The sequence below is a fragment of the Pantherophis guttatus genome, chromosome 1, assembly GCF_059756535.1.
Source record: "Pantherophis guttatus breed Tessera chromosome 1, ASM5975653v1, whole genome shotgun sequence".
Classification (NCBI taxonomy): Eukaryota; Metazoa; Chordata; class Lepidosauria; order Squamata; family Colubridae; genus Pantherophis; species Pantherophis guttatus.
In genome coordinates this window covers 190132777-190155352 of record NC_142063.1, presented here as the reverse complement: position 1 = coordinate 190155352, position 22576 = coordinate 190132777, and the positions used below count along the sequence as shown (strand labels likewise).

The following is a 22576-nucleotide window of genomic DNA, read 5'->3' as shown; positions in this document are numbered from 1 at the left end:
AAAAAAAATAAGTTTTATTACAACAAAAGGCCAGCCTTAGTGATACCAAGAAATGACGTTAACATAGTCATCTCTTATTAAAGAATCCAGCCATATACTCCAATGAAAAAGAGAGGAATTTTCAGAAAATGTCCTTTCCCTCAGCTCATGGGTAAGTATTATTATTTATGTTGATCTTAAAAATGAAAAACCTTCAGGATTGAAATGTTGTCAGATGTGTCTCCTATAAACTGGATTATAACGGACTTTTATTTATCTCTGGTACCATGCTTTGCATTAAATTGTTATTTGCTTTGGACTCTTTTAAAATCTTAATTACTCAAATGGGAAATGTAAGCTATTCAGAGTAGGTTTTAATTTGAGCAACATGTAAACATTGTAAATAAGTAAATAAAACAACAGCCATCTCCAGTTTGGTTGGGGCAGGTGGTATTTGGCAGAGAGGTGTTTTTAAGAAGAACATTCTAATGGAAAATGAGAATTAAAACAAAAGCATTTTGTTGCTATCTTTTTACTGGTTCTCATATGGAAGAGTGAGAAGACTTTTGACCCCCAGTATAGACAGATTAAACCAACCAAGGCAGAGAAGAGGAACAGATTTAAAACCAATGTTCATCAACACTATTCAGAGGCAAGCTATGTTCTACTAGTATTTAACCTTTCCAGAAGTCCTCCAATATGTAATGTCATTCACTGATTTTTGGAAGCTTTGTTTTAAAAATGTTCATTTATGTTTCTCAGTAGCTCTACTGTTTAAATACCATGATCATGGTCTTAAAATATAAATAAATAAAATAATACATAATAAATATTTAAAATGAGGAAAAGTGGTGAATCAATAGGATCTTTCAGTCTGCTTTCCAGGAATGAGTGCATGAGTGTGCCAAACCAATTATTCCACAGAGGGGCAAACATTTTGTAGAAATTCTCTACAAGGTAAGATAGATAGAAAACAATTTTAGCTTCAAATCCTGGGATAGCAGAATTTATTAGAATTCTTTTCCAAAATGAATATAAGTAAAGGGTTTTTTATAATTTAAAAAAGTACATGCCAAGATATTTAATTATGTTTTTAACGAAGAGAAGCGCAAGATTCTAATTCTGATAAAGGCAAAAATCATATGAAGATAATTAGTTACTAACTACTCATGTTGGAGACAATCCCCAAAATTGGTAGTACAGGGGTTTAAGGCACCCTGTGATTAAGCTGGTTATTAAGACCAGCTGCCTGCAATTACTGCAGGGTTCGAATCTCGCCAAGGCTCAAGGTTGACTCAGCCTTCCATCCTTTCTAAGGTAGGTGAAATGAGGACCCAGTTTGTGGGGGCAATAAGCTGACTTTGTATAAATATACAAAAGGATGAAGGCTATTGCTGAGCACATTGTAAGCCGCCCTGAGTCTTCGGAGAAGGGCGGCATATAAATCAAATTAAATAAAAAAAAAATCATGAGGCCTTGTCTTTCTAATGGGATGAAATAATGGGATGTTGCAAATGTGATTCCACCTCCTGGGAATCAAGGAGATAAACATTGTATTTCTTTATGTAGAAACAAGGCACGGAACCTGAAAAATCTCTCTGTATTCCTCTGTATCAAATAGAAGTCTGTGTTACACCTGAGGAAACTATGTGAGAATTCTATGTGATAGTAAAAGCACTGAGGGAAAGTTAAACCAATCAGCCATCAGATTTCTTATTTCACATGGAAACGTCCAACAGTCTGCTGCTGAAGGGATGGGATAGACACTCCTCCCCAATTATTTATAAATTCCACCCTCCTCCTGAAAAAGTATGGATACAGTCCTTCAGTTGACCTTTTCATCTGATATCTCAGTTCCTGAAATAGATGGGAAATTAAAGGGTGACATTTTTAGCCTGGCTCTAATTCTCAGACTCCAGACTGGCCATGTCCATGGGGGCTTCTCAGCGCTGACATGCTTTGAGGACTTTTTCCAGCTCTGTCTGGTGGCTTTATTCTTTGGCTCTGATTCCCTGAATCTATGCTGGTACAGTTGCCTGCAGTTCTGACCTGACAAAACCGCAGTGGAATATCTATTCCAGGGAGTTAAAGGCAGTCATCAATTCATTGCCGCAGCTCACTGCCTGAAGATGGAGTGGAGCTCTGAGACTCTGAGTTTGCAAGGTTTTTCTTCAAGTCTCTTGTCCAATCAGTTTTAAAGATGTAACAGTCACCAAGAAAAGCTAGGAAAGTATATGGAGAGTATGTATGGAGATCTCAATAAATAACTGTTAACAGTCAGAGAAGTAAAGAAGGAACACACACCAATATTTACACCTACAGACCAGAAGATAATTTTTTACAGTTCAAGACTTAGAATACTACCAACACCCATACATTCAAAAGATCATTATTTCAAAGGCTTTTCTAAAAAGAATTTATCTTTTCCTGCTATTAGCAACAAAGAAAAGAAACGAAGTGGAAAAGCATTAACTCTACCTTCTTATACCATGCTAAGGACAAAAATGCATGTACATCCAAGCAGAGGATGAGAAAATGAAGTAACTATTCTTCCATTCAGACCTACCTCCAATCTCAGTACAGTTTATACCTTTATAATCCAGTATTTGTGTACATGCTCAAATGCATTTTAAAAAGACAAAACAAATGGCTGCATTATAGGAGATGGTGCTGCTAGCAACCTGTAAATGATTTTTCCTGTCATCTCTATGGATGATGAAATGGCTTTAGCAAAAGAAAAATGCATCTCACCCAGCATTCAGAAACCACATGCATCGTAATATATACCTAGTTGCTCTTGTTATTCCTATTGCAGCTAAGGCTAAAAAAAACCCAAAACAAATCTAATTCAATTAATCTTTAAATAAGCATATGGAAAATTCCGCCTACTCCCAACTCTGAGTCTATAAAGAAATTCAGTGAAGACTTTGCTAGTGAATTGTTGCTTAATAAAATCAACTCCTTTAAAACACACACACACACACACACACACACACACACACACCACACACACAAAGCAAAAGGATTATCTTCATGCTTTAGATGAACCTTCTGTGTTTCTTCCACACTGCCTGCCACTGAACTCCAGGGATAAAAATGTTACACAACAACTCAATCTGTTTTGTAACTCAGACACCACATTATCATCAGGTCAAGTTACTAGTCAAACAAACACTGGAAAACAGATGGTTCCAACCTGAATAGAAGGCTTCTTTTCACTCCTTGTGCTATAAATAATCAAAAGAAGCAGAGGTCATGTAGATTATGAATGGGGGCTCAATTGTCCTGTATTCATATGTGCAGTTTGAATGACAGCAAGGTCATTGTTGGGACCTTTATCTGAGCTATCTACTGTCACTGTATTAACAAGTTTTAAATCTTTGAGGGTGTTTAGTTTCTTTTTAGTAAACTTATCCTGTATTCTGCTGAGAAAAACTAGAGAGAAAAAGAAAGAGAAAGACCATTTAACACCATGGCATCATTTTAAATTCTCTCTCTCTCTCTCTCTCTCTCTCTCTCTCTCTCTCTCTCTCTCTATATATATATATATATATATATATATATATATATATGTATATGTATATGTATATGTATATGTATATGTATATGTATATGTATATACGTATGTACGTATATACGTATATAGGAAATATAGGTATATATTTCATACTATCTAACTGAAAATTCTGCAGTCTCCAAAAATAGGGGAATTTGTCAGCCACTTTTTTCAGGCAGTTTCTTTTTTTCCAATGTTATATTCATTTAATTAGATTCTACAGCAATTTCTAAGCTGTTGTTCAATAGAATGCATGTCCGTGTACATTTTTAGTAAGATTTTTGCCTAATATATTTTGGTGGTAAGATTTATATTTTCCCAATACACAGGCAGAATGCACAAGACATCTTATGAGTTTTATTTTGCAGCTACAAAGTTCGCAAACCAAGATATGTGTCTAAATACATCTGTATATTTTATTTCCTAATAGGGGAAATAATGAAGTATGGCAGACCAAAATTAGTGGTGTGTGTGTGTGTGTGTGTCTCTGTGTGTGTGTGTCTGTGTTCATGTGTAATTTCCATTTCCCTTTTGTATTCTCTAGAATACCCTCTGCCCCCATGCAATATTACTGAAAGTAACTTTGCAGGAATGCTGTAGTGATATAGTACAATATTAATGCTAAATACTTTCTCACAATACATTTATACCCATTTGATTCAAACTCATGGATTTATATAGCAAGTGCTTTGGAAAAATCTTCATACTGAAAATTAAAAGGAAACTCAACAGAACACAGATGTAAAGGAAGGGAAAGCCATCACAGAAGAAGGGATGGGAGGAAAGAGCCTACATTATAAAATAATTGCAAAGAATGTGCTTGTAACAAAATGCATGCTGTTGACAAATATTGTTAAGATGGCCAACTGAGTTAGAAAAACATTTTTATAAGACTATGTTTTCATTCCTAATTCTTTGTCCTGTGATACAGAGAATTTCTATTTCTAAAACTTTAAAATACATACATCCTGATTTGTAAAAGTTCCTTATTTCTCTAGTTTTATCCTTTTTGCATAATGTTTTAAAGAGATAGCTAGCTAGATAGCTAGACAGACAGACAGCTAGATAGGCAGAAAGACAGATAGACAAAGGTGTGCTAGATTAGTGAATAGACCAGATTCTAGTCTGGAAGTTGGGATGCGAAATCAAAAATAATATATTTACCAACTCACAATGGACCAGCATGGTGATTATCGTCCATAACCTCTGATGAAGGAGCTTTCATGCCACACACAGTTCATTAATTTGGGCAGATAATTTTATATATAATTATAATGAGCCGCAGTGGCACAGTGGTTAGAATGCAGTATTGCAGGCTACTTCTGCTGACTGCCTGCAATTTGGCAGATCGAATTTCACCAGATTCAAGGTTGACTCAGCCTTCCATCCTTCCGAGGTGGGTAAACTGAGGATCCAGATTGTTGGGGGCAATATGCTGACTCTGTAAACTGCTGAGAGAGAGCTGTAAAAGCACTGTGAAGTGGTATATAAGTCTAAGTGCTATTGCTATTGCTATTTCTGGCATAATGGATAACAGAGGAATATATACCCCAGAACAACAAAAGGCTCCTTTGTAGAATTAAGAAAAGGAAAACACTTAAGAGTATGATATACCTCTGGATATATAGGCCCATTGAGTAGGGAAATCCTCAAGAAAATGACCAAACCTGATACTCTTGAGTTCACAAAATCCTCAGATCACCTTTTGTTAGTTTTCATTCAATATCATCCCCACCCTTATGCAATACTATTCAGAAAATACTAGTGTTTATTTTAAAAGGATATACTTCCCATATCATGTGTTAATTTATTTACAGAAAAATTCAGAAATAATCCAGCAGAATCGTAATGCTCTGACATAAAACAAGCTTTCTAATGACTCAAGTAGTGACACAGAATCTCTTTGATCAGCATTCTTACTTTATAAAATGTCATAAATGCATCACCAAATGCTACACAGGCACAACAGAAGTATTATTACAAGAGATACAAAGCGTGAGCGTCTGTCTCTTCAAACAGAAGTTCAAAGCCAAATGAGAGAGAGAGACAGAAGATTCCACCACTAAAAACAATGCCAGAGGCTACATGACATCATAAATATGCCATCTGATGCAACATACTATGGCAAGCTCCTCATTCCTTCTTCATATATTGTGTCAGGAATTTATTATATTAAGCCCCACAAAATGTGAAAAAAACATGGAAAGCTGTGAATGTTGCTAGAATAAAAGCTGCTTTTATTTGTTCATGCATAGCATAAGAAACTTGTCCTTGATTTCCTTCAATGTTATTAAAATAATTACAAATGTTCCCAAAGAAAGATTCAAATACATGCTAATCTACTGTACTTTCCTGTCCCTTTCTTTTGTAACAGAAATAATCCTAACCCTACAAATGCAGATGGCACTGAGCCAATAGTAACACATGATTCAAATGACAGGTATGAAGTGACTTTTTAAAGATATTTTGATCCTATGAGCAATCAGCTACTTGTCCATAATTGCTCTTATATATAAAACTACCCCAGTATATATTGGGTAGGTGAAGCCCTCTTCACAGTTGCTATTAATATATATACACACCAAAATTACTGTAACAGTATACACCAAAATCAATACTAAAACATGGTTTTGGAAAGGTATTGAGTTACATGTACAGAAAGTAATAATACAGTAAAATCTTAATGTTAAGTAATTACTACAAGACCAAAGTATTACATTAACTAATATCTTGATGTGAATTGTAGTGGTTCTTTTTTCTTTATGTTACACTCAACTTTGGATGAAAAGTTAATCTTAGGCTTGTAACATTGATATCCTAAATGGTAATTAATGCTAGTAGAATTTTTAGGGTTTTTTCTTTTTATTTTCAATACTTTAAGTTTTCTAAATAATAGAATGTTAGTAATTTTAATCATATTATATAAACATTACTCATTAGAAATTGGCATTGAAATAATACAATGTATTATGAATTATAGGAGTCCCTGCAGATTTAATCCACTAGCCGTTTCTGACTACAGGGGGTGGTGCTAATCTCCATTTCCATTTCAAGGCCAACATGACATCACAGAGCTCTGTTACCTTCCCACTGAAGTGGTACCTATTTATCTGCTCGCATTTGCATGCTTTCCAACTTTTAGGGTGGAAGGAGCTGAGGCAAGGACAGGAGCTCACCCCATCACATGAAGCTCAAGTCTCAAACCTGGGCTGCCAGTTTTCCAGCCGACAAGCCCAGCATCTTAACCACTGAGTCACCGCACCACCCCATCATGAATTATAACATTACAATAAAAGGGAGGGGGATATAGAGTTGCCTGCACTGACATGGTGAAACTTAGAGACACTGCAACACAAACCTAACTTAAAGGAACTAGGATTATTCCTACTTTATTGAGTCAAAGGAAATGGGCATGGCCAAAGGATGAAAGGAACCATTCACCAGGCATTCTATTCATTCTGTAGATGAATATTTCCTAGAAATGTTATTATGTTACTTTATAAAATTTATTGCTTGATTTGTTTGCAAATATATGCTTAGTGTATAAAATCAATACTTTACACAATCAATGAAATTTTGTTTATTGCTTAAATTTATTTCAAAATGTTTTAAATTTTGTTAGAAATGGAATTTAAAACTAGTGGACATGGAACTACATATAATCTCTATTTTCACCTGTTTTAGGAAAAGCAAATAAGTAAAAAGTTAATGATGGAAACAGAAGAAGCCATTGACATAAGACTGTGATAAAGAATGTTAAGTATCTTTAACTATTGGAGAAAAAACTAAATTTCAGAAAAAGGTAAGCTTTAAGTTCTAAATACACATCTTACCATACATATGAAAATGGAATACTCTTACTATCAACAATTTTTACATTATTTTATTACCTTTAATAAATCTTTACATTGTATGCTATAGATGAGTTCTGTTTTGGGAGGAGCACAATTGGTTTTTTTATTTACTTGTTTTAAAGGGTTTTAGTCTTAGATAATTGTTTCTGAGTCTGTTTGTACTTGTCTGAAGATTGTTCTTACACAGATCACTATTGTAGAAGTTTGTTACTTTGGTAATGGAGCACTTGTATTTCTAATTTACTATCATTTTCTCTGTAATGAGAATATCTCAGAAATAACCAATAGACTATTAAAACCACACAAGCCATACTAAAGCCCTCCAATACATCTTAACAAAACTGCAATGTATACTGTGTTAAGGACTGTAACCGTTACTGTGTAGAAAAGACAGGCAGAAGACTAACAAAGCACATCTATGAATACCAACTAGCAGTCAGAAGACACAATGAAGACTCCTTAATCTCACAACACATGGGCAGATTTAACCAGGGACCAGTTATGTAATTCTTTTAATAATTTTAAATTTTGTATTGGTATGTGTTTTAGTTCTGGCTGTGCACCACCCTGAGTCCACTAGGAGAAGGGCGGTATACAAATTATAAATAAATAAATAAATAAATAAATAAATAAATAAATAAATAAACAAACAAACAAACAAACAAACAAACAAACCATAGTCTCAACTGGGAACTGTGAGCATTGTAGACTAATCCAAGTCCAAGTCCAGAATTCTATGTTATGTAAAGGCAGGGAAAATCCTCTTCACCTATTTCAACTCAATGTGTACAAATGGTAGTCATTTTCTTTGAAAGTAAGAGTTTGTCTTGAGATGCTAAATGCTATTTCTGAATTGATGCTACATCGGTACAACAAAAATGGATGAAAAAAATGATTCTTTTGAAAATTCACTGTGGGAAAAATCCTCAGTCTAACATTTGCCATCTGATCTCTAATAGGTTTTCCAATTTTGGAAAATCTGAGACTTGTTTGAAAAATTTGCTAAACTGACTAATCATCCAGATCTGTTTATTGATAATAACCAATATCTGCTTTATTGCAATCAAAATGCTTTCCTAAGAAAAACAGTTAGAAAAAGCAACAGATACAAGAAGTTGTATGGATCTTTGAAGCACATTTCATTCAAGTGAAGTTTAGAGTGAAGTGCCCTTCCTCAAAGCAATGTGATCCTAATTTGTTTGCTGTGTCTTTCTTCTGAGGCCTTCTCTAGCATTTTCAATAGCCTTGAGAAAAGTCTACTGTTTTCACATGACTGTATATCCAATTATTACAAAACAGGCAATATTTCTCCCGAGAACATGTAGTTATGTTGGCATAAGCAACCTCCTTTCATTTATTTATACATATTTCATCTTGTGATGTCAGAAGATATGAAAATGTACATGGAGCTGTTGGTTGACAAATGAGTATTTAAATTGCAGAATAAAACAGTAAAGAAATCAGAAATATAATTAGAATATATTAAATTGGCTTTTTCGTATTTATATATTAGATTGGTTATTTGTATCTTTCATGTGCCAAGCTCTATTGTTACAATGGCTTTATTATTAAAATATAGTATATTAACAAAATATAGTTACCTGGTAAAATGATGACATCTTCATCAGCTGATGGTATACTTTTATTGTAGCCGCCCCAGCCCTTTGTCACATCATTCCAGGATTCAACAAGGGACCATCTGTAAACAGGAGGAGAAAAAGAAGAAACTGGATCTAGGAAAAAAGAAAGAATTTATTTTTGTATGTCTGCCTACCTGCCTGTCTACTGCAGGGGTGTCAAACTCAAGGCCCAGGGGCCGGATGCGGCCCATGGGGTGCTTAGATCTGGCCCACAGGGCTGCCCTGGAAATGGTGCCTCTGCCAGCAGAAATGGAGCTTGGGAGTGCCGCATGCGCCCCCCCCCGGGCTCCATTTTCGCTGGCAGAGAAGCCACCATAGGCGCCCCTGGCACAAGTGATGTAGAGTGGCCACGCCCACCCTGGCCATGCCTACTCCAGCCCCCAGAGGTCAAACACAACCATGATGCGGCCCTCAATGAAATTGAGTTCAACACCCCTGGTCTATTGTCTTACTTATCTACCTATCTATCTATCTATCTATCTACCTACCTCAGTACAGATTTTACTGTAGATGTTTAGAAACAATGTTTATCTTCCTTAAAATGGCAACTAGTATTTTAATCATTTGTTTTAAAGTGGATATACACTTCTCAGTAGAGGTTCTCTGAAATGTCTACCTGTGTGATAGGATTGTTGTTCAAGATAGATTAAATGGATGCCAGGCATTAAGATATAGTGAAATCAAAATTATAGATATAAATTTCCCCATTACTACCCTCCTAACCATTTTTATCAACAAGAAAGAAAGCAAGTATTTAAAAGAAATTATCTTAAAGAGCAAAATATTTAGACTGGAGGTAAATAAGGCTTATATTTCAATTAACAGAGGAGTTAATAAATTAATTGCTTAATTGCAATATCATCTTTTCTTCTGAACTTTCTAAAACACACTTTTATAATCTTTTCATTCATTTTAATCTCTCTGTCTCTGTCTCTATCTACTTGGCTTCCTATCCAGAAGTCCAATGGCAGTTGAATGTAGAAAGAAAGAAAGAAAGAAAGAAAGAAAGAAAGAAAGAAAGAAAGAAAGAAAGAAAGAAAGAAAGAAAGAAAGAAAGAAAGAAAGAAAGAAAGAAAGAGGGAGGGAGGGAGGGAGGAAAGAAGGAAAGGAAGGAAGGAAGGAAGGAAGGAAGGAAGGACAAACACTATCCTGGGAAGGGAGAGCAAATGTAGGGTGTCAAAAGCTAGTCCTTTCATTTACCAGATAATTATTTAAAGAAAAGTTATTTTCAGCAATGGGCATAGGATAGATGTGATGCAGTCATGTGCATCATTGGCAGACACTAGACATGACTCTTATATAAATTTTCTATACAGAGAAAACACTAACCAGAAACCCAGAAAAGTTTAAGTATCCAGAAATACATCCTATAGGTTAGAGTGAATAGTGCTCAGTCAAACAAGACTAAATTTTAAACTGAATTTACATACCTGGTTCTGATAAAGGGAATATGTCTTCAACTTTAAGTGTCACTTGGATTAGGCCTCTCCCTGTAACTAAATTTAGAAAGTTGGAAAGACATAAGAATGCTCTATAAAAGCTGAAAATTGTTCTAACTCTATAAAACAAAGTTTCTTCAATTGTGAGGAATTTCATGTTTTGAAATATTCATAATATGATGTGCATTGTATGAATCCATGCATTTTAAATACACCTTATACAAAAACCTGAAAAGAGTCAGATGCTCAGCTAAGGAGAAAAAGTGCTAAGAAAGAGCTGTTTGTTATAGGTAATCCCTGGGAAAGGATGGGTTAAGTTTTCCCAGGCATCTCCCGCTGACAATGCTTTCCTTGTGAAACCAAGCAAAATTGTTCCTCCATTATTAAAGTTCTTTTTATCATGTTTTATTGTTAACGTGATTCAAAATGTGGTTGAAGGACACTATATAAAATACACAAAACAAGATTTAGGTGTTTAACTAGACAGATATGCTCTTTTTCAAAATATTCCATTCAGTTCTGCTTCTGCCTTTTTTCATTTTCCTCCATCCAGTCAATCCATATTCTTAAACCAGTGAACATTTTAAGGTTTTGCCATTTTTGATTCCCCTCTCCCTTAGCCATCTAAGTTTATCCTTACATTTTATTTTTGCAAAACTTTAAGTTTCCACAAAGTTCTTTCTTAATTGCACAATTTCAGTTAGTAATAATCTGAAGTATAACTTGCTGTTAATAAAAGAATTTATTGTTTCTGAAAATTACATTATTGTGCTATACAGAATGCCCAAATGGCATCTTCAAAGTCTTTTCCTGATCTTCTGACCTTGCAAGCACAGAAACACTTCAACCAGGATTGACACCTGGAATGATTGAGAGGACACCCCCTCCAAATGATTTGCAGTTTTCATAATTAATTTCACTATTGAACTGCTCTTGCTATTAGGAAGCATTGAAAAATATGTATAGCCAGTGTAATATAGCAGTGAAGGTATTGGATTGGCATCAGGAAGCCCCAGATCCAGTTTTAAGTCAAAATTCAAGACCCCAGGTTTCCAAGTGGCTAGTCACTATGTCTAGCCCACCCTACCTCCCCAGGAAGTTGTCATGGAGGAAAACATAGGAGGAGGGTTTGTTGCACATACTGTCTTGAGCTCCTAAAGGAAAAATGGGATATAAATCTAAAAAATGCTTACTCCTGGATTTTCAAACATATCTGCAAATTAAAAGCACAGTTTTATGATCTGCAATCTGGGACAATAGCCTGCTTCTACTTCTTGTAGCACCTTTTAGATGCTTGGATAATGTGGTCATAGCGCCACATAGTCATTTTTTCTCAAGCCCAAATGTACCATATTACTCCAAGCTCTTCTTATAAAGTTTAATTTCAAGTTTTCTGATCATTTTCATTGTCCTTCATTGTCTTTGTTTCCGAATTTGACAGGTCAGCTCCTTTGACCCTGGCACATATATCTTCTGCCAGTCTATGGGATAGAAGCAATTGCTCCTATGGACAGTTTTGTAAAATCCCTTTGACATTGTGTATGTCAATAAATAACTAGATTATATACACTTCTCTATATGCTTAAGTTAATTGTTACTGGATAAGAGCTTCTTAATATATTTTGCCTGACTTATCCGTAACTCAGTAGAATATTTTCTAAATGATCAAGGCAAATTCACAAAATCTTTTCAGTATACAATGAATAAGATTGGCCACCTTATTCTGTATATCAATTTTGGTATTGCTTTTTCTCTTCAGACCTGAGAATATGTGTGATACTTCCTAGAGCAACTAAGGATGGAAAACTATAAAGCCTCTAAGTTAACGATGAACAGTTCCTGCTGTGTCTCCACGATGTCTTCCTTCACATGCTCAGCTTTCAGAATAACAATGACTTTTTTTAACTGTGAGATTCGGTTTGAAGCAAACGCTGTGTGAATTTCAGAGCCTGCCTGTGAATGATCTGGCATCTGATCTGTATTTATTGACATTAAATTTAGGGTTTAATGCACTCCTGCCACTTTTCAACAATTCACCCTAAAAGGCTTTTAACTGGCACAAAAGAAGGAGGTCATAAGTAAATTGACCTCGGACAGAATGTACAATTATTAGAGAAGGTTAGGACAAGAGCAGCTGCTGGAGCCCCACTGGCAAAGCAAAGTACTTCCAAAAGTCTGGTTATTAAGAATAGACTCAGGTTTCCCCTCTCTACCACCTCGACAAGGTCCCTTTGGTTTCCCTAAGAAGAATTATCGCCCTCCCTAGCAGCTGCAATAATTGTGTTCCTATTGTTGCACAGACCTCCTCCCGACCACCCCCTACAAGTGTCCATTGTTGAGACAGAGTCAAGTGATTAGATACTCCGGCGGATACGGTTAGGGCCCAGCTGCCTAACTGCTGACACACGAGCATCAAGGGGTGGGAGGGGGGGGAGACCCACGGCTGCAAGATGGGACTCTAACATGCCAGACCTTTTACATAAGTCAAACAGAAACAAATGATGCTTTCTGGGTCCTGCTGACGGAGCAACCTCTCCTCCTTTGAAGTGGTGAGGGCTGGTAGGCTTTTACAGCTTTTCCTCTTCAGCCCAAGCAAACATCCTTCTTTTGATATGAGACATGCTCATTATCTCTGCCCCATTTAATGATTTTTGATTGAAAGGTGGCAGCTCAGTTGCCAAGAGGGTAGTTAAAGAGGCTCCAAAGAGTCAGACCTACAATAAAGGCTTCCCTTATGCAGTGGCCTATATTTGGAATTTCTTAACAGCATGTTCTTGTTCTCTGCTGCAGATAAGGGCTGAGCGTGAAATTCTTAATTAAGCAGTAAATAGTGTATGGGTGTCAGCAGATGCAACCTGTAGCCATGGAGACTGAGTCACATGAACAGGAGAATAGGCACTAAACTAGAGGCCTTAGGCCTAGAAGTGAGTGACAGCTGAAGAATCCTACAAAGCTTGTAAATGGGATTAATTAGCTGACTAATTTTTTTCAGACTATCTCCACAATTTAAAAATAAAGAAAATTTCTGTTTTTATTTTAAAGGATAGTAAAAAGATCAAAACACAGATGGTCTTTTCTTGGAAAGATCTTGGGCCATTAAACTCAGAAGGAACAGAGCTGAGCTCACACAGTCCACTTTTTCTTTCAGCAGAGAAAGCACTTCATGGTTCAAACAATGACACACTTTTATTGATAAATGCAAAGAGACCAAAAATGTAGCTTAGGTGAAATAGTTATAGAGTCTCTGTTTGCAATAACTTCTGTTATTTTTGCAGTTAAGACTCTGAAGTTCTTTCAGGTAAAGAACTATGTAACAAAATTATTTTCTTTCTTGTGTTCAGGGGAGAGACTAAAGCCCACTTCAGGCTTCCTTGAGTTAGAAAAAGATGCTTTTATTATGTGATGCTGTTCATATGAAGGAGCTTCACATCACTAGTCCAATTTTAGTCATGCCATGTTCTTTTTCACCTAATATTTACTACATTGGTTAAAATTGGCACAAATAACTCCAGGATTCAGTCATGCAAATAAGTTCCCATGTATAAAACCACTTATTGTTATGTGCTCCCTGTTTCTCCAAGAACTTTCTGGAATAGCACAAAGAGATTTTAATTATGGAGAAAATTTCACCTTCCTGTAGCAAGTGGCAAGCCTAACAACTGAAAAGCAATTTTCGGAAGAAGTGTCTGACTTCCAAATTGCTTCACAAAGGAACAAACTACTCAATGTGGTTAATGTGTGATGTCCATCACCAATTCCAACATCCGTGTACAGTTGTTCCTTCTCAATGAGCATTATTATCAACTACAACCTTAACATTAAGTTCTTACCTAAATAAGTTAACTTGTTAATTTTCTTGTTGAAAAACCAGTCACAACCCTTGTGATGTCTATGGGAAGGAACAGCCTGGAGTAGTGACCCTTGCCTTCTTCCACAAAGCACTGTAACTTGACTGTGGACTGGCAACCCTTCATGCTCCAATAATAGGTAATTGCCAACAGCAAAATTATCAAATGTAGCTACATACTATGGAGTAGAACACAAGAAACATGCAAACATTTATATTTCCTTTCTGAATTATATCAGGACTGCAATAAAATACACTGAAGATTGTGTAAGAGAGAAGGAAGGAGAGACACGGCAATTTTTCATCAGACCCATAAATGCCAAAGTTTCACCTCTGCCCCTCCCCTAATTTATGAATAATGTTCTTTGGATTTGACTATTTACAGTATTTGCTACTGAGAAATGAGTAATCATTTCAAGAGCATGGCCTTGCCAAAAAAAGCCACATATAATGCTGAGTTACCCAGTGTGTTTCATGCTATCTTATAGCTCCGAAATTGTCTTTCCCATTATAAAATATTCATTCTGACCTGTGAATGACCCATATCACATACGGACACTATGAATCCTATCCTCTGTACCTAATCCTTCCATTAAATTAAAATGAAGTTTTATGATATTTTGGCTTCAAAATTCTTTTTTCTGTTTCCTATAACAATGTGATACTGTAACAGTTGATGGATTAAACAAACCTTCATTACCTGCAAATTTCTTTGAAACAGAGGACTGCTGAATGACAAAGTATAAATTTCTTGATCCAAAAGAAGACTCATCCAGCCATTGGCATTTGATAAAGTGTCAGACATGTAATTGACAGTGATCACCTTATTGCGACTATTAGTTACAGTTAAATTAGATGAAAAGATTGGGGAATTTCTGAAAAAAAAATGAAATTTACCGGTATTTTCTAAATAATATTCACTTTGATACTTACTGTTGCTATGTTGATGCATCATGTTAGCCCACTGTTGCACTTCAAATACTGTATTTAGATCAGATAGTATAGAATGGCAACATATCCCACTTCCCCAAATTTAAGTCCCATAAAAACTTTTCAAGTAGACAACCTACTTGACAATTCAGATTTGCTTGAGTGAATCCTTAATCAAGAATACCAGGCAAACTCCTGGGTACTCAACTTTTTTATTTTGGGAATGACAAGCTCCTTGCAGTTGGAAATAAATCCATCATTTCTAGTTTTACTCATTTTCTTAGTTTCCCTCCAATTTTTGTGTCTTTCTGCGTCAGAAGAAACCACAGAATTTCTGTGTAGATTTTATAGGACTCCTCTTGCTGAATTCATTTGCAACAAATAATAACATAATAATAACATGCCCATATATTTTCAAATTGCTTACCAAGCTCCAAAAAATGCAAATTTTGATAAACAACATATTTAATTCTGAGAGGTCCAAACTGGATAAATGCATTAAAATCAGAATAACATAATTTCACTTCCATCCCTGTTGTTTCAAAACAATGGAGGATAAGATGGATAGGCAGAATAAGACCCTTGAAAGGCAACAAATAGTTTTGATTCCTCAAAATGTCCAGGTAAATCATGAGCTGACTATTATATTGTCTTTCCAAACAATTCTTTCACTTCATACTGTCAAGCTAGCCCCAAAATAGAACTACTATATTGCTAGCATAATTGAGCATTCCTACCACCATAATTAGCACCATTTTAATTTGCTCTAAATAGCCAGTGATTTTCACTGTGCCCTAAATAGCCACCAATCTACCTCTCTTTAATGTTAATGGAGCAGAGGAGGGCATGAGCATTTTTAATTCGGAGGAGCTGAGGGAGCCTGCATGGATCATTAACGGGAAAGTGTTTCATTACCAAAGGAGGAGGTAGTTCTCTAAGATCTGTTCTTCTCTTTCTGAAGAAGAAACCAGGAGGAGGTTACCACAGTGGTAATGTGAAATTAACCCTTGGCTCAAACTGCCAGGAGCCTTTCAAAAGGGTTAAAAAGAAGAGAAAAACCTGGATGACTGATAGGCAGTGCTGCATTTTTATATCCGGAGAACTTTCAATTAAGAAGCAATTTGCTACAGAAATCTGGCATGACTAGTAGATAGAACTTTACAGTCTGCGTTACAATTTACCATCATGGTTCTTTAAGCTGTTATGTAATTTAGCTCAAGTGTAGTGTGCAGAACTGTTGAACATAAATGGCTCACAAAGGGTTTGCTAAACCAATCAACAACTATGAGTAGAATAAATATTAAGTCTCCTGTTTATGTTTACCATTAGCTTACTTATCCTAAGGGGGTTCTCCCCTCCCTTCCCCCCTTTGTATTATGGCAAACACTGCGTTTAGCTCTAAATGCTTTCTGTTTTTACCTTTGTGAAATAATCTACTACAATGATATAACTCAAGAAAATAAAGCAACAATGAAATTGGCTTAGGATGAGGCCGGTGATACATGCATCAATATTGCAATGTATTCTTTCAGAAATAGAAATTTAATAGTATAGTAGACACCCACGAGTGTCAAACTTGCATTTTGCTTAAGGCCTTTCCCAATTGATTTGAAGTACTATTCTCTCATCCTTGAGTTGTCAACACACGTACCAGCATGAAATAATAGACCCATTGCCAATCCCTGCTCTGTCTTTTTTATCTCTGTTCCCAAACAATCACCCAAATTCCCCTCAGGATAATGACTGACAGATTTTCACACATTGAGACTATGCATGGACTATTGTAGAATAAGAGGAGAAGGTGTAGTTTAACACCTGTCCACTAAGAAGAACGTAAGCTTATCTTATTTACACACTTGGGAGGAGTTGAACATAAGGTTATGGAGGCAAGGCAGAAAAAAGATGTGGTCAGGCCATACTTGTTCTGAGGTTTTGTGCAAATACTGAAAGCATGACCGCATGCTGTTATCCCAAAAATAGGAGTGGGATTTGGAGGTTCTCCGAACTGCAGAGAATCTTAGCTAGAGTTTCTCCCGAACCTCTGTGAACCCCCAGCAGCCCACCCCTGCTTAGCATAATCTATTTTTATTTTTAAAAATGTATTTCTTCTGCAATTACACTGTATGCGATTGCTGGATGTGCCTGTCCTATTCATATGTTTTATTCCCCACAATGAAATGACTTTTCTGGTACTGGATGTTTTTTAACACATTGTTTTCTCTTATTTTTGCAACCTATTATTTTGCTAAAGTATGACTTCCTAAATTTTGTACAATTACGCATGAGGAAAAAAAAAAGCAAAAACTTACAGGCTAATAGACATACGATGAAAAGTAACATTTGCAAAACAACAACTGGCATTTACAGCTTGACTGGCATTGACAATTGTCCTACAGGAATCTGGAAGAATATCCAGAGAAGGAAGGATCTGACTTCCTGGTTGTCCGGTGAAAGAGCCATCTAGATCTTTGAGGATGGCACAATGAGGGAATGGAAATGATAGCCAGTTTGGGGCATTGAGGAGGAGGATTTGTTCTGTTCTGACAGTAAAGCCTCCTGGAAAAGAAGAGGAACATACTATATTATAGGACAATTAAGGGAAGCTATAAAATCCTATCCAATGAAAACTGAGAATTCAAAAATTTAGAATGTGATGTTGATGTTGTTGATCAAATCAACAGCAGTTTTCTTGGCAATGTTTTCTTCTTGCTATGTCTCAGAGAGTGTGACTGGCCTCAGATCACCCAGTCAGCTTCTCTGCCCAGGGGTAGATATTCACCATTGTAAATATTGCTTATGATTACACACACACAAACACACACACACACACATACACACATTATTATACTGTTTGATTTTAATGGATGTAAAATGCAAAAAGTTAAACATCAAAAAAGGAATAAGGATTTGTACGTCTTTAAATTAAAGAAAACAAACAGAATCTTGTAGCACCATCAAACAAATCTTCCATTAGTAATGCACTTCCACAGTCTTTTGCACAATGTTTCTAACTATTGACTGTTTTCACACGTTTCCATTAGCTAAAATATGTGAACGGTTTTTAGAATGCATATTTTAGCCAAGAAATTGTTAAGCAAGAGGAAAACTGCTAGGATTGGAGAAAAGACAGTAATGTTTTTTCTGGTCTCAATGGCAGGCATCTCAAATATGCAGGTATTTGAATCTAGTCACTAATTTCATGCCCTGGTTATTCCTGACTTATAGATTTTAAAAACCGTATATGTTCTAGTAATGCATGGTTGCTATTATTAATATTACTACTTTATCTTTGATGTTTGCTTCCAAGAAGGAGTCTTTTATCCCACTCCAGTTCCAAGCTATTTTTATTATTATTTAAATACAATTCTCTTGGAAAGACTACGAATTGCCATGAGCATGAACAGTGAAAGTTAGGCTTATGTGAGGCAGCTGAACAGTACCTTGACAAGGAGCTTTGTGTTCCTAGCACCATTCATCCCCCTGGACGCTTTATGCTTCTGGTGCTTCCTCTGGCCAGAAGAGTCTTCTGAGCATGCCTCAAAATCAACATGAAAGCAGCATTTTCTTCTTTAGAAGTGAAGGATTGCATTGCTTCACAAAACATCTTCAAAGGGGTGTTTTGCTCAGAGCCTTGTTGAAGCAAAGCATCTCTCCCAAGATTTGCTTAGCCAGAATGGAAGCCAGCTAAGGAGAGAACTGTTTAATAATGGGAAAGGATGGATTCCTAAACCTAACTGCAACTATATTCAGTTGTCTTCAAGCACAAAGGTGGGATCCAGCAGGAGATGTCAAAATATTATAATTCCAGATATTAATGGATTGCATTTCAGAGATGTGCAATTTAGCTAATTTTGAGAAAATTGTATATTCTGTTAATCAGAAAATGTCATACTACCTCTGCCTTTTGAAAAAAGTTATTTGACAAGCTGGATGAATTTAGTTTTTCTCTTTAAAGGCTTACAAAATCAGACTGATCAAATTGAAATTACAAATTCTTTCTTGTTATTTTCTTTATGTGTTATTCAATGTGTAATTTTTTTCCTTTCTCTTTTGTGATTGTTCATTTTTATTTTATATATGTTTGTTTGAAAATGTATATATGTATATACATGTATGTATATGTGTGTATATGTGTATACATATATGACAAATTACTCTGGGACTTATATCTTAGAACAGGGATGTCAAACTCGATTTCATTGAGGGCCGCATCAGGGTTGTGCTGTGACCTTGGGGGGTGGAGGGTTGGCCAGGGTGGGTGTGGTCAGCTTGATATCACTCATCGGGCTCCGTTTTTGGCCCCAACAGCCCTCCCCAGCTCTGTCTTCGGCTGTGATGACCTCCTGCAGCCCTCTGCCAGAAAAAAACGGAGCTTGGGGTGGCTGCACATGGCCCTCCCGGGCTCCATTTTGGGCCACAATGGCCTTTTGCAGCCCTCTGCCAGCAAAAACGGTGCTCAGAAGGGCCGCGTGGGCTGGTCCTTCACTGTTTCCAGGGCAGGCCCGCAGGCCAGATTTAAGCCCCCATGGGCTGGCTTGGCCCCTGGGCCTTGAGTTTGACACCTCTGTCTTAGAACAATATATTTTATATGCAGTCAGAACACAAGTATTGAATATAAAATGCAGTCCTTTTAGCATAAAACAGTAGAAATGAGAACTGTGTATGTAGATATGATTGGAGCAAATTGCAATGGTGATAAGGATATATGAATTTAATCTCTGGTTTATTTGTTTTTTTAATAGAATACCAGAGTTGGAAGGGACCTTGAAGATCTTCTAATCCAACCCTCTGCTCAAGCATGAAAACCTATACCAGTTTCAATTTTATTTTATTTTTTGCATTGCAAAAGCAATATGGATTATGCATTATGGCTAAACAATAAAGAGCTTTTCTCTTGTTGTTATTATTGTTGGGGTTGTAATTCAAGTTTCTGGTGGTGCAGTGGTTAAAATGTAGTATTACAGGCAAACTCTGCCCACAACCTGGAGTTCACTCCTGATAGGGTTCAAGGTTGACTCAGCCTCCCATCCTTCCAAGGTCAGTAAAATGAGGACCCAGATTGTTGGGGACAATATGCAAATAAAGCTTTGACATTGTAATCTGCCCAAAGAGTGCTATAAAGTGCTTTGGGGTAGTATATAAACCTAAATGCTATTGCTATTGCTATTCTTTGAGAACTGCAAAATAAGCCTGTATCCTTTTTTATTAAAATGAATCAGGTTGGTAGAGATGTGCGTGCTTGGCTTTAAAGCAAAGGAAAACCTACATATGTTTACTGCATAATAAGCCTTTTGGGGTTTAAAAGCTCTTATTCAAAGTATTACACTTAGAATTTCTATTTTTATTTAGCCAATCTATTAGCTCAATGTCCTCTTGTGGCTCTCTGGATATAGAAGGTGAATTTATGCAGTGTGGGGCTTCCTCTATCCACTATGGCTCTCCACATGATAAAACTCCAGACTTCATTCATGTGAAGAGCATCCATTGATAAAAGAGGCTCTTCATTGTAGACCTTCATTTTTTACATATGGAAAACATGCTTGTCCTCAAGTGACATCAACTCCATGGTCTCTTCTGTTACCATATTCTAGCAAATGTAACGGTCCTGTTTGAAAAAGATGCATTGCCTTTGGATATGTATATATGTAAATTGATTGTTTCTTTTCTATGAACTGGTTTGAGCAAAACTATTTGTAGAAAATCCTCTTTCGTGCTCTTCACACTCACTTCTCATCACAACCATGTTCAGTACTGAAAATCTAACTTACCTTGACCTTGGTAACAGCCAGAACAGGTAGTAATTGCAGTGCAGTTGTGACTGTCAAAGTTCATAAAGGTTGCACGTGAAATCAATAGTTCATGCTTTTGAGGAGTTTTCAGCCCTGTCAACATACAGCTTCTATCCTGCTACAAGAATGTAGGCATTGGCATTATGTTTAAAAAGAACAGTTGTGTAAAGTTAAGTTGTGCATTAGCATGAATTCATGTGGTAATGCTGTATTTAAGATAGTTATTAAGATAACTGTCTTAATTTAATTTAATTTAATTTAATTTAATTTAATTTAATTTAATTAATTAAATTTATATGCCGCCCCTCTCCAAAGACTCAGGGCGGCTCACAATACATTTTAAAAAATAATTTAAAAAACATTGAAAAATTAAAAACATTAAAAACTCATTCACGCTGGATCTCATGGCCGGATCTCGCCAGATCACAAGAGATAGATCAACGGCCCCAGGCCTGCCAGAAAAGCCAGGTCTTCACCACTTTTCGGAAGGCCAATAGGGTGGGGATGGTCCGGACCTCAGGAAGTAACTGGTTCCAGAGAGCTGGGGCAGCCACAGAGAAGGCCCTCCCCCGCAGGCCCACCAGCCGGCATTGTTTAGCTGACTGGACCTGGAGGAGACCAACTCTGTGGGATCTTACCAGTCGCTGGGAGCTATGCGGCAGAAGGCAGTCTCGAAGATAACCTGGCCCTTAGCCATGTAGGGCTTTAAAAGTAATAACCAACACCTTGAATTGTGACCAGAGACCAGTGCAACTCGCGGAGAATTGGTGTAATGTGGGTGTACCTAGGTGCACCCATGACAGCTCGCGCGGCTGCGTTCTGGACCAACTGTAGTCTCCGAACACTTAAACTAGTTTAAGACAGTTGTCTTAATCCATCAAGGTCAGTATAGACACTTTTAGATCCTGCCTTTTTCATGCAGAAATTGGGACATAGAAGAGTGAAGACTGCATTTAGTACAGTACCACCAAGTTCAAGTTTGCTCTGGAAACTGCATAAATGAATACTTGCCATAGTAATCTAAATTTGGTAATAATTTGGAGATCTATGGATCTTCTAGTAATCTCATTATTTATTCATTCATTCACTTATCAAATGTATATATGCTGCTCATAATCTCAATTACTCTTGTCCATCTGCCACATCTGTTACATTCCTTTTCTTCTACTTCCCTCAAATTCACCATCATTTCTTTCAGTTCACACAAATTCATATTACATGGCCCTATTCATTCTTCCCTGCTAAGTACTTTTTACTTTTTTTCCCCTTGTGTTATTTATTTATTATTAAATTTGTACGCAATCAACTCCCAACAGTTCTGTGTGGTTCAGCTTCCATTCACCTTTGTTAAAGGCCTGGGAGAAGAGTTAAGACTTTATAACTGTTCTAAATAACAACAAAGTGAAGGACTTCCTGATTTCAGGGAGAACCTCACTCCAGAGAGCAGACACTGCTACAGAGAAAATAGGCTTCTAGGGTTCTGATAGATGGCACTGTTTAATTGAAGGAAACCAGAGTGTGACAATCCTATCAGACAAAATG

General features: G+C 36.5%; 1 protein-coding gene and 1 long non-coding RNA gene across 6 annotated transcripts in view; one reads left to right on the top strand and one right to left on the bottom strand.

The window, feature by feature from the left end:
• The window catches only part of PKHD1 (PKHD1 ciliary IPT domain containing fibrocystin/polyductin), a 285011-nt gene that overhangs the window by 98312 nt on the left and 164123 nt on the right, over positions 1-22576 (bottom strand). For 4 of the 5 annotated variants that reach the window (XM_087882250.1, XM_087882249.1, XM_087882253.1 and 1 more), the window contains exons 46-51: positions 21014-21152; positions 17555-17801; positions 15016-15190; positions 14299-14494; positions 10460-10525; positions 8991-9122 (exon numbers count right to left, since the gene is read on the bottom strand). In XM_087882250.1, coding sequence (XP_087738376.1) covers positions 8991-9122; positions 10460-10525; positions 14299-14494; positions 15016-15190; positions 17555-17801; positions 21014-21152 — 955 coding nt within the window. The remainder of the gene's footprint in view (positions 1-8990; positions 9123-10459; positions 10526-14298; positions 14495-15015; positions 15191-17554; positions 17802-21013; positions 21153-22576) is intronic. The other variant, XM_087882251.1, reaches the window with a different exon arrangement.
• LOC117674479 (uncharacterized) lies at positions 14-7337 on the top strand. The gene is made up of 3 exons (XR_004593875.3): positions 14-151; positions 5910-5975; positions 7220-7337. It is a non-coding gene; the product is annotated as an uncharacterized LOC117674479 (long non-coding RNA).